The sequence below is a fragment of the Leucopleurus acutus genome (genome assembly GCF_964270905.1).
Source record: "Leucopleurus acutus genome assembly, chromosome: 11".
NCBI classification, from domain to species: domain Eukaryota; kingdom Metazoa; phylum Chordata; class Mammalia; order Artiodactyla; family Delphinidae; genus Leucopleurus; species Leucopleurus acutus.
Window position 1 is genome coordinate 62,086,748 of NC_139152.1, and position 13,052 is coordinate 62,099,799.

At 36.9% G+C, this 13,052-nt stretch overlaps 1 protein-coding gene across 4 annotated transcripts in view; it reads right to left on the minus strand.

Moving 5' to 3' along the window:
- The window catches only part of OSBPL8 (oxysterol binding protein like 8), a 186,082-nt gene that overhangs the window by 12,876 nt on the left and 160,154 nt on the right, over positions 1–13,052 (minus strand). For all 4 annotated transcript variants that reach the window (XM_082850827.1, XM_082850825.1, XM_082850826.1 and 1 more), the window contains 4 exons: positions 11,882–11,971; positions 10,472–10,608; positions 8,640–8,825; positions 7,872–7,959 (listed from right to left, as the gene is read on the minus strand). In XM_082850827.1, the coding sequence (XP_082706953.1) occupies positions 7,872–7,959; positions 8,640–8,825; positions 10,472–10,608; positions 11,882–11,971 (501 nt within the window). The remainder of the gene's footprint in view (positions 1–7,871; positions 7,960–8,639; positions 8,826–10,471; positions 10,609–11,881; positions 11,972–13,052) is intronic.

The window sequence follows — 13,052 nt, forward strand, 5'->3', positions numbered from 1 at the left end:
CTTCCAGCACTTTAAATACGTCATCTCATGACTTTTGGCCTCCATGGTTTCTAGTGAGAAATTGGCTACTATTCCTATCAAGGATCGCTTATACGTGACAAGTTGCTTCTCTCTTGCTGCTTTCAAGATTCTTTTTGTCTTTGACTTTTGACAGTTTGCTTATAATGTCTTGGTGTGGGGGTCTCTTTGAGTTTATCCTATTTAAGAGTTTGTTGAACTTCTTGAATTTATAGACTTATATCTCTCATTAAATTTGGGGATTTGGTGGACTTTTTTCTTTAAATATTCTTTTGCCTCTTTCCCTTCTTCTCCTCTTTCTGGGACTCCCTTAATGTATATGATGATCCACTTGATGGTGCCCTATAGGTCCCTTAGGCTCTGTTCACTTTCTTCATTCCTTTCTTTCTGTTCCTCAGACTAGATAATTTCAATTGTCCAATCTCTGAGTTAGCTGATTCTTGCATTCCACCTTCTCCAAATCTGCTGTTGAATATATTAGTGAATATTTCATTTCAGTTATTGTATTTATGAGCTCCAGAATTTGTTTGGTTTCATTGTATAATTTCTCTTTATTGATATTCTGATTTTGTCTATATAACTTTTTCTTGATTTCCTTTAGTTCTTTGTCCCTGTTTCCTTTAACTCTTTGAACATACTTAAGATAATTGTTTTAAAGTCTTTGGTAAGTCTGGTATCTGGACTTTATCGGGAATGGTTTCTGTCAACTTACATTGTTCCTTTTAATGGGTTCGTATTTCCCTGTTTCTATGTATGCTTTGTAATTCTTTGTTGAAAACTACACATCTAAATATTATAAGGTGGTAACTCTGGAAATCATATTTTCCACTTTCTCCAGGGTGTGCTGCTTTCTGTATTGTTGAAGGCTATTGTACTCCATCTGTTCAGTGAATTTCCCAAACTATATTTGCAAAGACTTTTCTCCTTGTTGTGCATGGTCACTGAAGCCTGTGTTCCTCAGCTTGTGTTTAGCTAGTATTTTGACATAGATTTCCTTGAACACCAGTAGCCAAACAAACAAGACACAAAAACAAAAAAACCCGCAAAACCCAAACTCTCCTAGTCTTAGCAGACAGGCTCTGTGTAGGGGCACTCCTTCAACATTTCAAGCCTAGAAATTAGCTTAAGGTGAAAGGTGAGGGTTTTTGCAGGTCTTCTCTGAGCATAAGCATCTTGCCTTGGGCATTTTCATGGCTTTCTAGATTCTCCTGTATACATGGGGCTTTTCAACGCCCTAGTTTCCCAAAGAATCTCTCCCTAGCTTTTTCTCCTGGGCCTTACATGGCCTATTGTGTTTTATTGGTAATCTTTTGCCCCAGGTATCTGCAGGTTGTTAGTTTGGCTTGTACTATTTTCAAGCAATGCCTGCAGCCTTTCTGGCTCAGCTCTGAGTTAGAAAAAAAAAAGATGCATGCCCTGCATAAATCCTTCAGGTAGCCCCCAGACAGGTTACAAAAGACATACACAGCCCTGCACGCAACTTTCTGGAGGGGTCAACCCCAGTGCACCCCCCCTTATGGAGAGGTCGGATCCTGGCACTTCCCATTTCTGGAGAGGTCACTGGGGCTGAAGCCAGGCAGGACTTTGGGGGCACTCAAAAGCCTTCTGATGGAGCTCTGCATTTGAAGCCTGGATGCAGGAATTTTCAGAAGAGCATGGTGCTGTGCACGATGGCTGTTTGGCTTGAAAGACAGACCGCTGAGTCACAAAGGACACTATGATGCCGCCCATAGATTTCCCCATATGCTGCACTGACACATGGCACGGTGTCCTCCTTTACAGAGAGGAGAGTTCAGAGGATTCTTCTCTTGCTGCCATCACTGAGATGTTATAGGCCACTGCTTTCAAGTAGACCGAAGCTGGAGGCGCCTTCAAGATGGTGAAGGAGTAAGACGTGGAGATCACCTTCCTCCCCACAAATACATCAAAACTACATCTACATGTGGAACAACTCCTACAGAAAACCTATGGAATGCTGGCAGAAGACCTCAGACTTCCCAAAAGATGCCCTCAAGCAACCTACATGCAGAGGCAGGGCCAAATCCAATGCTGAACCCCAGGAGCTGTGCAAACAAAGAAGAGAAATGGAAATTTCTCCCAGCAGCCTCAGGAGCAATGGATTAAATCTCCACAATCAACTTGATGTACCCAGCATCTGTGGAATACCTAAATAGACAACGAATCATCCCAAAATTGAGGAGGTGGACTTTGGGAGCAACTGTAGACTTGGGGTTTGCTTTCTGCATCTAATTTGTTCCTGGTTTTATGTTTATCTTAGTTTAGTGTTTAGAGCTTATAATCGTTGGTAGATTTGTTTACTGATTTGGTTGCTCTCTTCCGTGTTTTATTTTCTTATATATATATATTTTTTCCTTTTTCTCTTTTTGTGCGTGTGTATATGTATGCTTCTTTGTGTGATATTGTCTGTATAGCTTTCTTTTGCCATTTGTCCTAGGGTTCTGACTGTCCATTATTTTCTAATTGTTTGTTTGTTTTTTAGTTTTCAGCACTTGTTATCATTGGAGAATTTGTTTTTTGGTTTGGTTGCTCTCTTCTTTCTTTCTCTCTCTTTTTTAAATTACTTTTAAGTATTTAATAATTTTTTTCTATTTTAATAACTTTATTTTAATTAATTAATTAATTAATTAATTTATCTCCCTTTTCTTCTGAGCCGTGGGGCTGATAGGGTCTTGGTGCTCTGGCCAGGTGTCAGGGCTGAGCCTCTGAGGTGGGAGAGCTGAGTGCAGGACATTGGTCCCCCAGAGACCTCCCTGCCCCACATAATATCAAGTGGTGAAAACTCTCCCAGAGATATCCATATCAACGCTAAGACCCAGCTCCACTCAACAACCAGCAAGGTACAGTGCTGGACAGGCTATACCAAACAACTAGCAAGACGGGAACACAAACACATGCATTCGTAGAGAGGCTGCCTAAAATCATAAGTTCACAGACACCCTAAACCACACCACCGGATGTGGTCCTGCCCACCAGAAAGACAAGATCCAGCCTCCTCCACCAGAACACAGGCACCAGTCCCCTCCACCAGGAAGCCTACACAACCCACTGAACCAACCTCACATACTGGGAGCAGACCCCAAAAACAATGGGACTATGAATCTGCAACCTGCAAAATGGAGACCCCAAACACAGTAAATTAAGCAAACTGAAAAGACAGAGGAACACACAGTACATGAAGAAGCAAGGTAAAAACCCACCAAACCAAACAACTGAAGAGGAAATGGGCAGTCTACCTGAAAAAGAATTCACAGTAATGATAGTAAAGATCATCCAAAATCTTGGAAATAGAATGGAGAAAATAAAAGAATGTTTAACAAGGACCTAGACGAACTAAAGAGCAAATAAACAATGATGAATAACACAATAAATGAAATTAAAAACTCTCTAGAAGGAATCAATAGCAGAATAACTGAGGCAGAAGAATGCATAAGTGACCTGGAATATAAAATAGTGGAAATAACTACCACAGAGCAGAATAAAGAATGAAAAGAATTGAGGACAATCTCAGAGACCTCTGGGACAACATTAAACGCACCAACATTCGAATTATAGGGGTCCCAAAAGAAGAAGAGAAAAAAAAAGGGACTGAGAAAATATTTGAAGAGATTATAGTTGAAAACTTCCCTAATATGGGTAAGGAAACAATCATTCAAGTCCAGAAAGCACAGAGAGTCCCATACAGGATAAATGCAAGGAGAAACAGGCCAAGACACATAATAATCAAACTATCAAAAATTAAATACAAAGAAAAACTACTGAAAGCAGCAAGGGAAAAGCAACAAATAACAAACAAGGGTATCCCCATAAGATTAACAGCTGATTTCTCAGCAGAAACTCTACAAGCCAGAAGGGAGTGGCAGGACATGTTTAAAGTGATGAAAGGGAAAAACTTACAACTAAGATTACTTTACCCAGCAAGTATCTCATTCAGATTTGACGGAGAAATTAAAAGCTTTACAGACAAGCAAAAGCTAAGAAAACTCAGCACCACCAAACCAGCTCTATAACAAATGCTAAAGGAACTTCTCTAGGCAGGAAACATAAGAGAAGGAAAAGACTTACAGTAACAGACCCAAAACAATTAAGAAAATGGTAATAGGAACATACATATATCGATTACTACATTAAATGTAAGTACATTAAATGCTCCCCCCAAAAGACATAGATGGAACGAATGGATTAAAAAAACAAGACCCATATATATGCTGTCTACAAGAGACCCACTTCAGACCTAGGGACACATACAGACTGAAAGTGAGAGGATGGAAAAAGATATTCCATGCAAATGGAAAGCAAAAGAAAGCTGGAGTAGCCATTCTCGTATCAGGCAAAACATACTTCAAAATAAAGACTACTATAACAGACAAAGAAGGACACTACATAATAATCAACGGATCAATCCAAGAAGAAGATATAACAACTGTAAATATTTATGCACCCAACATAGGAGCACCTCAATACATTAGGCAAATGCTAACAGCCATAAAAGGGGAAATCGACAGTAATACAATCATAGTAGGGGACTTTAACACCCCACTTTCACCAATGGACAGATCATCCAAAATGAAAATAAATAAGGACACATAAGCTTTAAATGATACATTAAACAAGATGGACTTAATTGATATTTATAGGACATTCCATCCAAAAACAGCAGATTACACTTTCCTCTCAAGTACTCATGGAACATTCTCCAGCATAGATCATATCTTGGGTCACAAATCAAGCCTTGGTAAACTTAAGAAAACTGAAATCGTATCAAGTATCTTTTCTGACCACAACACTATGACACTAGATATCAATTACAGGAAAACATCCGTAGAAAATACAAGGATATTCAGGCTAAACAATACATTACTAAATAATCAAGAGATCACTGAAGAAATCAAAAAATACCTAGAAACAAATGACAATAAAAACACGATGACCCAAAACCTATAGGATGCAGAAAAGCAGTTCTAAGAGGGAAGTTTATAGCAACACAACCCTACCTCAAAAAACAAGAAACATCTCAAATAAACAACCTAACCTTACACATAAAGCCATTAGAGAAAGAAGAAAAAAAACCCCCGAAAGTTAGCCAAAGGAAAGAAATCATACAGATCGGATCAGAAATAAATGAAAAAGAAATGATAGCAAAGATCAATAACATAAAAGCTGGTTCTTTGAGAAGATAAACAAAATGGATAAACCATTAGCCAGAGACATCAAGAAAAAAAGGGAGAAGACTCAAATCAATAGAATTAGGAAAGAAAAAGGAGAAGTAACAACTGACATTGCAGAAATACAAAGGATCCTGAGAGATTACTAGAAGCAAATCTATGCCAATAAAATGGACAACCTGGAAGAAATGGACAAATTCTTAAGCATGCACAACCATCCAAGATTGAACCAGGAAGAAGCAGAAAATATAAACAGACCAATCATAAGCACTGAAATTGAAAATGTGATTAAAAATCTTCCAACAAACAAAAGCCCAGGACCAAATGGCTTCACAGGTGAATTCTATCAAACATCTAGAGAAGAGCTAACACGTATCCTTCTCAAATTCTTCCAAAATATAACAGAGGGAGGAACACTTGCAAACTCATTCTATGAGGCCACCATCACCCTGATACCAAAACCAGACAACGATGCCAGAAAAAAAGAAAACTACAGGCCAATATCACTGATGAACATAGATGCAAAAATCCTCAACAAAATACTAGTAAAAAGAATCCAACAGCACACTATAAGGGTCATACAACATGATCAAGTGGGGTTTATCCCAGGAATGCAAGGATTCTTCAATATATGCAAATCAATCAATGTGATACACCACATTAACAAATTGAAGGAGAAAAACCATATGATCATTTCAATAGATGCAGAAAAAGCTTTCAACAAAATTCAACACCCATTTATGATAAAAACCCTCCAGAAAGTAGGAATAGAGGGAACTTACCTCAACATAATAAAGGCCATATATGACAAACCCACAGCCAACACTGTCCTCAATGGTGAAAAACGGAAACCATTTCATCTAAGATCAGGAACAAGACAAAGTTTTCCACTCTCACCATTATTATTCAACATAGTTTTGGAAGTTTTAGCCACAGCAATCAGAGAAGAAAAAGAAATAAAAGGAATCCAAACAGGAAAAGAAGAAGTAAAACTGTCAGTGTTTGCAGATGACATGATACTATACACAGAGAATCCTAAAGCTGCTACCAGAAAACTACTAGAGCTAATCAATGAATTTGATAAAGTAGCAGGATACAAAATTAATGCAGAGAAATCTCTTGCATTCCTATACACTAATGATGAAAAATCTGAAAGAAATTAAGGAAACACTCCCATTTACCATTGCAACAAAAAGAATAAAATACCTAGGAATAAACCTACCTAAGGAGACAAAAGACTTGTATGCAGAAACTGTAAGACACTGATGAAAGAAATTAAAGATGATACAAACAGATGGAGAGATATACCTTGTTCTTGGATTGGAAGAATCAACATTGTGAAAATGACGATACTACCCAAAGCAATCTACAGATTCAAGGCAACCCCTATCAAACTACCAATGGCATTTTTCACAGAACTAGAACAAAAAAATTCACAATTTGTATGGAAACACAAAAGTCCCTGAATAGCCAAAGCAATCTTGAGAAAGAAAAACGCAGCTGGAGGAATCAGGCTCCCTGACTTCAGACCATACTACAAAGCTACAGTAATCAAGACAATATGGTACTGGCACAAAACCAGAAATACAGATCAATGGAACAGGATAGAAAGCCCAGAGATAAACCCAAGCACATATGGTCACCTTATCTTTGATAAACGAGGCAAGAGTACATAATGGAGAAAAGACAGTCTCTTCAATAAGTGGTGCTGGGAAAACTGGACAGCTACATGTAAAAGAATGAAATTAGAACACTCCCTAACACCATACACAAAAATAAACTCAAAATGGATTAAAGACCTAAACGTAAGGCAAGACACTATAAAACTCTAGTGGAAAACATTAAGCAGAACACTCTATGACATAAATCACAGCAAGATCCTTTTTGACCCACCTCCTAGAGAAGGGGCAGGACAGGAATAAAAACGCAGATATACAGAACAGACTTGAGGACACGGGTAGGGGGAAGGGTAAGCTGGGATGAAGTGAGAGAGTGGCATGGACTTATATATACTATCAAATGTAAAATAGATAGCTAATGGGAAGCAGCTGCATAGCACAGGGAGATCAGCTCGGTGTTTTGTGTCCACCTGGAGGGGTGGGAAAGGGAGGGTGGGAGGGAGACACAAGAGGGAGGAGATATGGGGATGTATGTATATGTATAGCTGATTCACGGTTATACAGCAGAAACTAACACACCATTGTAAAGCAATTATACTCCAACAAAGATGTTAAAAAAAAAAAAAGACATACACAACAATTTGTTAACAAGGTCTACTGTACTTCCTGTGGAACCAGGGCTCACACTGGGAATGTGAGGACCCTTCAAGACTGCCACTGCACCAGGGAGGCATTAGGACAAGAGCAAGTAAAAAATGCCATGAAGCCTTCTCGCTGCTCTGAAGTCACCTGATTCTTGATTCAGCTCTCACTTAGTTGCTGCAAACCTCTGACTGTTTTCCAGAGTTCAGGCAAATTTGGTTATGACAGTTTCTGCTTGATTTTTTATGTTTCTTTGGGGGCAAAATAGCTTGGAGCTGCCTACTCTATCATTTTTCTGACCTGAAATTTTAAATTGTGGAGCCAAATTTTAAAGGTTGGTAACCAAAGATACTACGAATTTTAAAAATTTATATGCAGAGCAGGATCTGGTTACTTTTTTATTACATACCATTGGAGTGCGATGTTTCACTTTGGTCTGGATAACACCATCTTTTTCGTACTGTATCATATCGTTAAGTGGATCCCATGGTCGAGTACTACATAAATGAAAAAAGACCACTTGTTTAATGACTAAGCAAAACGCTCAGAAACTTTTTAAAAAACTTTCTACTCTACGATTAGATTTTCATTGGTAATTATAAACTTAGCTGTAAGATTAAGATATGTCATATCTAATCTTCTGATCCTCAGCTTATTTTATAGGCTAACTACTATCATGGAGTCAAATTTATAATGAATGGAACATCAAGGGTAAAATCTCACACATACTGTTTAATTTAAGAACTATTCATACTAACATTAAAAAAAACCTAGCAGGTTTCCCTGGTGGCGCAGTGGTTGAGAATCCGCCTGCCAATGCAGGGGACACAGGTTTGAGCCCTGGTCTGGGAAGATCCCACGTGCCGCGGAGCAACTGGGCCCGTAAGCCACAACTACTGAGCCTGCGCGTCTGGGGCCTGTGCTCCGCAACAACAGAGGTCGCGATAGTGAGAGGCCCGCGCACCGCGATGAAGAGTGGCCCCTGCTTGCCACAACTAGAGAAAGCCCTCGCACAGAAACGAAGACCTAACACAGCAAAAATAAATAAATAAATAAATTTAAAAAGAATAACAATCCAAGCCAAGCTGTAGGATGTTATTAAAAAAAAAAAACAAAACTAGAAATGAAGGCAAAAAACTATGAGATACTGTTTGTAATATAATTTTTAATTACTTACTCTGCAAATCTGTAATGCCATTCTCCTGTGAGTGAGTCAAGGTCAAATAACTTGCAAGTCCACTCTTGATTTTTTGTTTTCCGATCTCTGGCAGCTTGTCTTTGAGCTTCTTCTAAAACACACTTTTCTTGAGTAGCTTCTGTTTGGTCTTTGGCATTTATGGCTCGAGTTACCCGCTGCCAGAGTCTAATACATGTGCAAAAATAATATTGAAAAGAACAACAGAAAATCAAATCTGCATGGAATAGGCTTCACTCCCCTTGAGAGAAAATGATGCCCATGTGGGTTTTTGGCTTTGAGAAAGCTTATGCTCGGATGCTTAGAAACAAGTCAAGATATAAAAAGTGATGCCTTGAATAGAGTGAGACAGTGGAGACCAATTTTTTTTCTTGGCCAGAGAAATTTATTACATGGGTTCTTAAACATATGGAAGTAAATGGTGCTGATCCACATGGTAGAAATGTAATGAAGGCTCAAGAATCTACATTTTAAACAAGCTCCCTAGATGATTCTTGTACATACTGTTTAGGATTCATTGGCCTCAATGATCCAGAAGTATACTGCCATGTTTCTCAACCTTGGGTGTAGGATTTGTCAGGGAATTAAAAAGAATCAGAATCTCCGGGAGTGGGCCCAAGTATTGCTTTTTTTTTTTTTAATGTTTCCCAGGTGGTTTTAATGTGCAGCCAGTGTTGAGAACCATTGATTTAGCAGAAAAAAATACTGAGGTAAAAATCTTTTCCCCTACTAAAGTTTAGTGTTTTACTAGATACTTAAAAATATATCTGTATTCTACCCATCTGGGAAGATAGCATGTCGGGCTCAAAGAATAAAGGCTAGGGAATCAGATAGACTTGGGTTTTATCCTAGATCTGCCACTTCTTGGCTGGTGAACTTAAAGTTACTTATCTTGTCTAAGACTCATTTTCCTCATCTTTAAAATACGTTAAATTATACCCACATCTCAAAAATTGTCGTATGCCTTGGCAAAGTTTCACTCTGGATGGAGAGCATCATGTGGTTATAGCTGAAACAGAATTTTCAGAACTGATGCATACGTAACCTTCCATCTTTGAAAACCTCAATTTTGAGCATAGAAGGAAAGTGCACGTAGACTTGAATCCTCATGAGAAGAGAATGATATGCATGTGCAAACATGTAGTGAGAACTAAACTGCATAATGTGTATAAAGTACCTAGTAGAGTGTCTTTTACACAGCTACCCCCTTCTCCTACCACAAGGAAAGAAATAGAAGAATACAATTGGGCAGTATGTATACAATATTTTTGGTGTAAAAGTATAGGAGATCCAGGAAGAATTTCATGATTTAAGAACATAAATTATGGCCTTAATTAGTCCCCAAATAATATAAGTCCTCTAGAAGCCTGCACATCCAGTGGCGTGATTTTTGTATTTTAGAAAATAAAACAGAAGTAGATTTTGTACCACTTCGCCTAAAGTTCTACATGCCTAACCCAGGTTAGAAAACAGCTGCCAGATAAAAACCAAGAATCATTAGTCCCACCATTTTATGCAAACAAAAAAGTTTTTGTTCTTCTTCTCCTCTCTCTCTCTTTTTTTTTTAAATAAGCCCTGGAGCAGATAAGAAGAGAAAGGAAAAAATAGGAAGTTTAGTTTAGAGCTGCAGAAGAGCAGCATGATTTGTGTTATAATTATTTGACATTCACATACACCAAAACAAAATCTTGTCAAATCCCACAAATGTTGAACTATTTTGCTGAATTAAAAACAGAAAAGTGACCATACTGTTGAGGGATTACAAAAAATACTCTTTGATTTTCATGAAGTGAGCTGAAAAGTGGTATACTTACTTCTCTGATTCAAAATCTCCTTGCTCTTCAAATTTTACAGTGTGCCTTATTAATCTCCACTGCTTAATGTCTGGTGTTGGATTCCAGAAAACCTCTGAATTATCAGTCTTTTTGTCAGTAATAAAAACTTCACTATCCTATATTTAAAGAAATTAAAAATTAATGTAGAGAATTATCTTTATTTAAAAGGGAATTCTGTAGTTTAGTAATATAATAATAATTTCTTCCTGACAATCCCACAGTGACATTTTTAAAACAAATATAACTAGCACTTTTCTAAAAGCCCCAAATCTCTTGTCATTCTTATAAAAACATTAAGATTAAATACCTAATACTTTTCATTTAAAAACTTGGTTGAATGCAGAGGAAGTTTGTGAGATTTCAGAAGTTTCACTTAATAAACAAATTTTAGACAATTACATGCAAAAAGCCTCAACAACTGTCTCTAAATTGTCAAAGTAGAGCATAGTGTTTGCTATAGCTACAATGAGATGCTGTAGACCATCTACGTATTCAATATATGTAGAAAAACTTAAGAGCCTTTCTTAGCATTAAAAATCTTAGCACAATCTTATAAATTTCATTTGTTAAAAAATAGTTTTATCTTTTTTTCCAATGATATTCAGATAGAAGTAAATTTTAAAAATAACAGAGCATTGTAGCCTCTTAGTTGAGTCTCTAGGTCCATCTTCATTTTCTCATCATATTTCTCATCATTTTCTGATTATAATGCAGAAAAAAGCATATACCGGTGTTTACAGTGAGAGTGCATTTGGCAGTAGCATGATATGATCCTTTTTATTAATATAATAAGCTCCTCTTAACAAAATTATGTAAATATGAATTTAGGTCAGCAGAGAAGTAAATAAAAGCCATTGCTCTCAAAAAACACTGTATCTTTTCCATGGTCCTCAAAAGAAAATATAACCCTAATTGGAAATGCCTCTTCTGGCGAGAGGCAGTATACTGTTGTGTGTAAAAGCACGGCATTGGAGCCAGAGTGCTTGGGAGGAAATCTTACGTCACTACTTCGAACAAATTATTTAAACTCTCTGTGCCTCAGTGTCCTCCTCTGTAAAATGGGGACAATAATAATACTCATCTCATAGGGTTATTACACTAAATATTAAATGAGTTAATATGAGTAACATTTTAAAACAATGCAGTACATAGTATGTGATATGTAAGTCTTAGCTACTTTTATTGATTTAAAGTTTTGGAAAGATCAAATATTACATTAAACTAAATACTGTTGATACAGAGCAATACCAAAATATTTGTTAAATTGAAACTGATGTTGAATAGTGATGCTTTTAGAAATGGGATAAGTGAACTTATAAAATTTGATTTTTAATTTTTTTCCCACAGAATAGAATTCTTTTTGTAAAGCTACAGTATAAAAATACTTACCCAATGTCCTTCCAAAGTAGCTAGGACTTCTTTTCCCAATTTTAGTTTCCCTGATATTTGATTAACACAGTCACTACTACCTAGAAATGGCTTTGAAAAAATATTGAAGAAACATTTTACTTTTAACTTATATTTACATACAATGTAGACAAAAAAAACCCCAAAAAGTAACTGTATAGTTACAGTGCTGTTAAAGGCACAAATGGTGAAATGCTGACTCAAATTTTAGTCAGAAATGTTCAATAAAAAGAAATTTAAATTTGTTGCTGTGGAAAAAATAGATAAAAACAGACTATGTGAAGCCCAAACAAACATATTACGAAAGATCACACTGAAATAACTGGTGTCCTGTGCTCTGTCTTGATTCAAGACTGCACTCTATCAAGTTGCAATATTTTAAGCAGTAACAACTCAGTAAACATAAGGGACTTAACTCATCTATTGAATAGCAACCCCTCCTTTAAAAACAAAACACTAAAACAATATCCAATCAAAAAAAACTTCTGAAAATTAAATTAGAAGAAATATATTTTGAGTTACTTTATCGCCTTACTGATGTTTCTCCTCACTGACAAAATTTTGATGCTCCAATCTAATCTTTAAAGGTGTCATAAATTACTTAAGACCTCTTCAGTCATGATTTTCAAATATCATTATCACCATATAAGCAAAAAATCTGCTAAGAAGAAAAAAAGATCAAAGGGCATTGAATCAAATAATACTTAAAGAGATCCTTTTTATTAGAGCAAAGTTGCTGATTACCTGGATATCAACATAGGAGCAATTTAGTCATAAGTATTAAATAATTCATAGAAATATTTTTATCTAAACGTAATGTACTATCCCACACCAACAATGACACTGTGAAAAGGTCTTAAATTTCCCTTTTACGCTGAGGCAGACAGAATTTTCCAAAGATGGCCTCAATTATAGCTACTCTTCCTCCTTCAGCCCACATGTTCTTCCTCAATAAGATCCTGTCACCCTCTCACTGAGAAGTGGGGTCTGCATCCCTCCCCTTTGAATTTAGGTGGGTTTGTAATTCTTCAACTAGTAGAGAATGGTGGAAATGATGTAATTTGATTTCTGAGTCTAGGTCATGGACAGCAATGCAGCTTCTGCCTTCCTCACAGGACACTTGTCCTTGGAACCCTGAGCTGCCAAGTAAGAA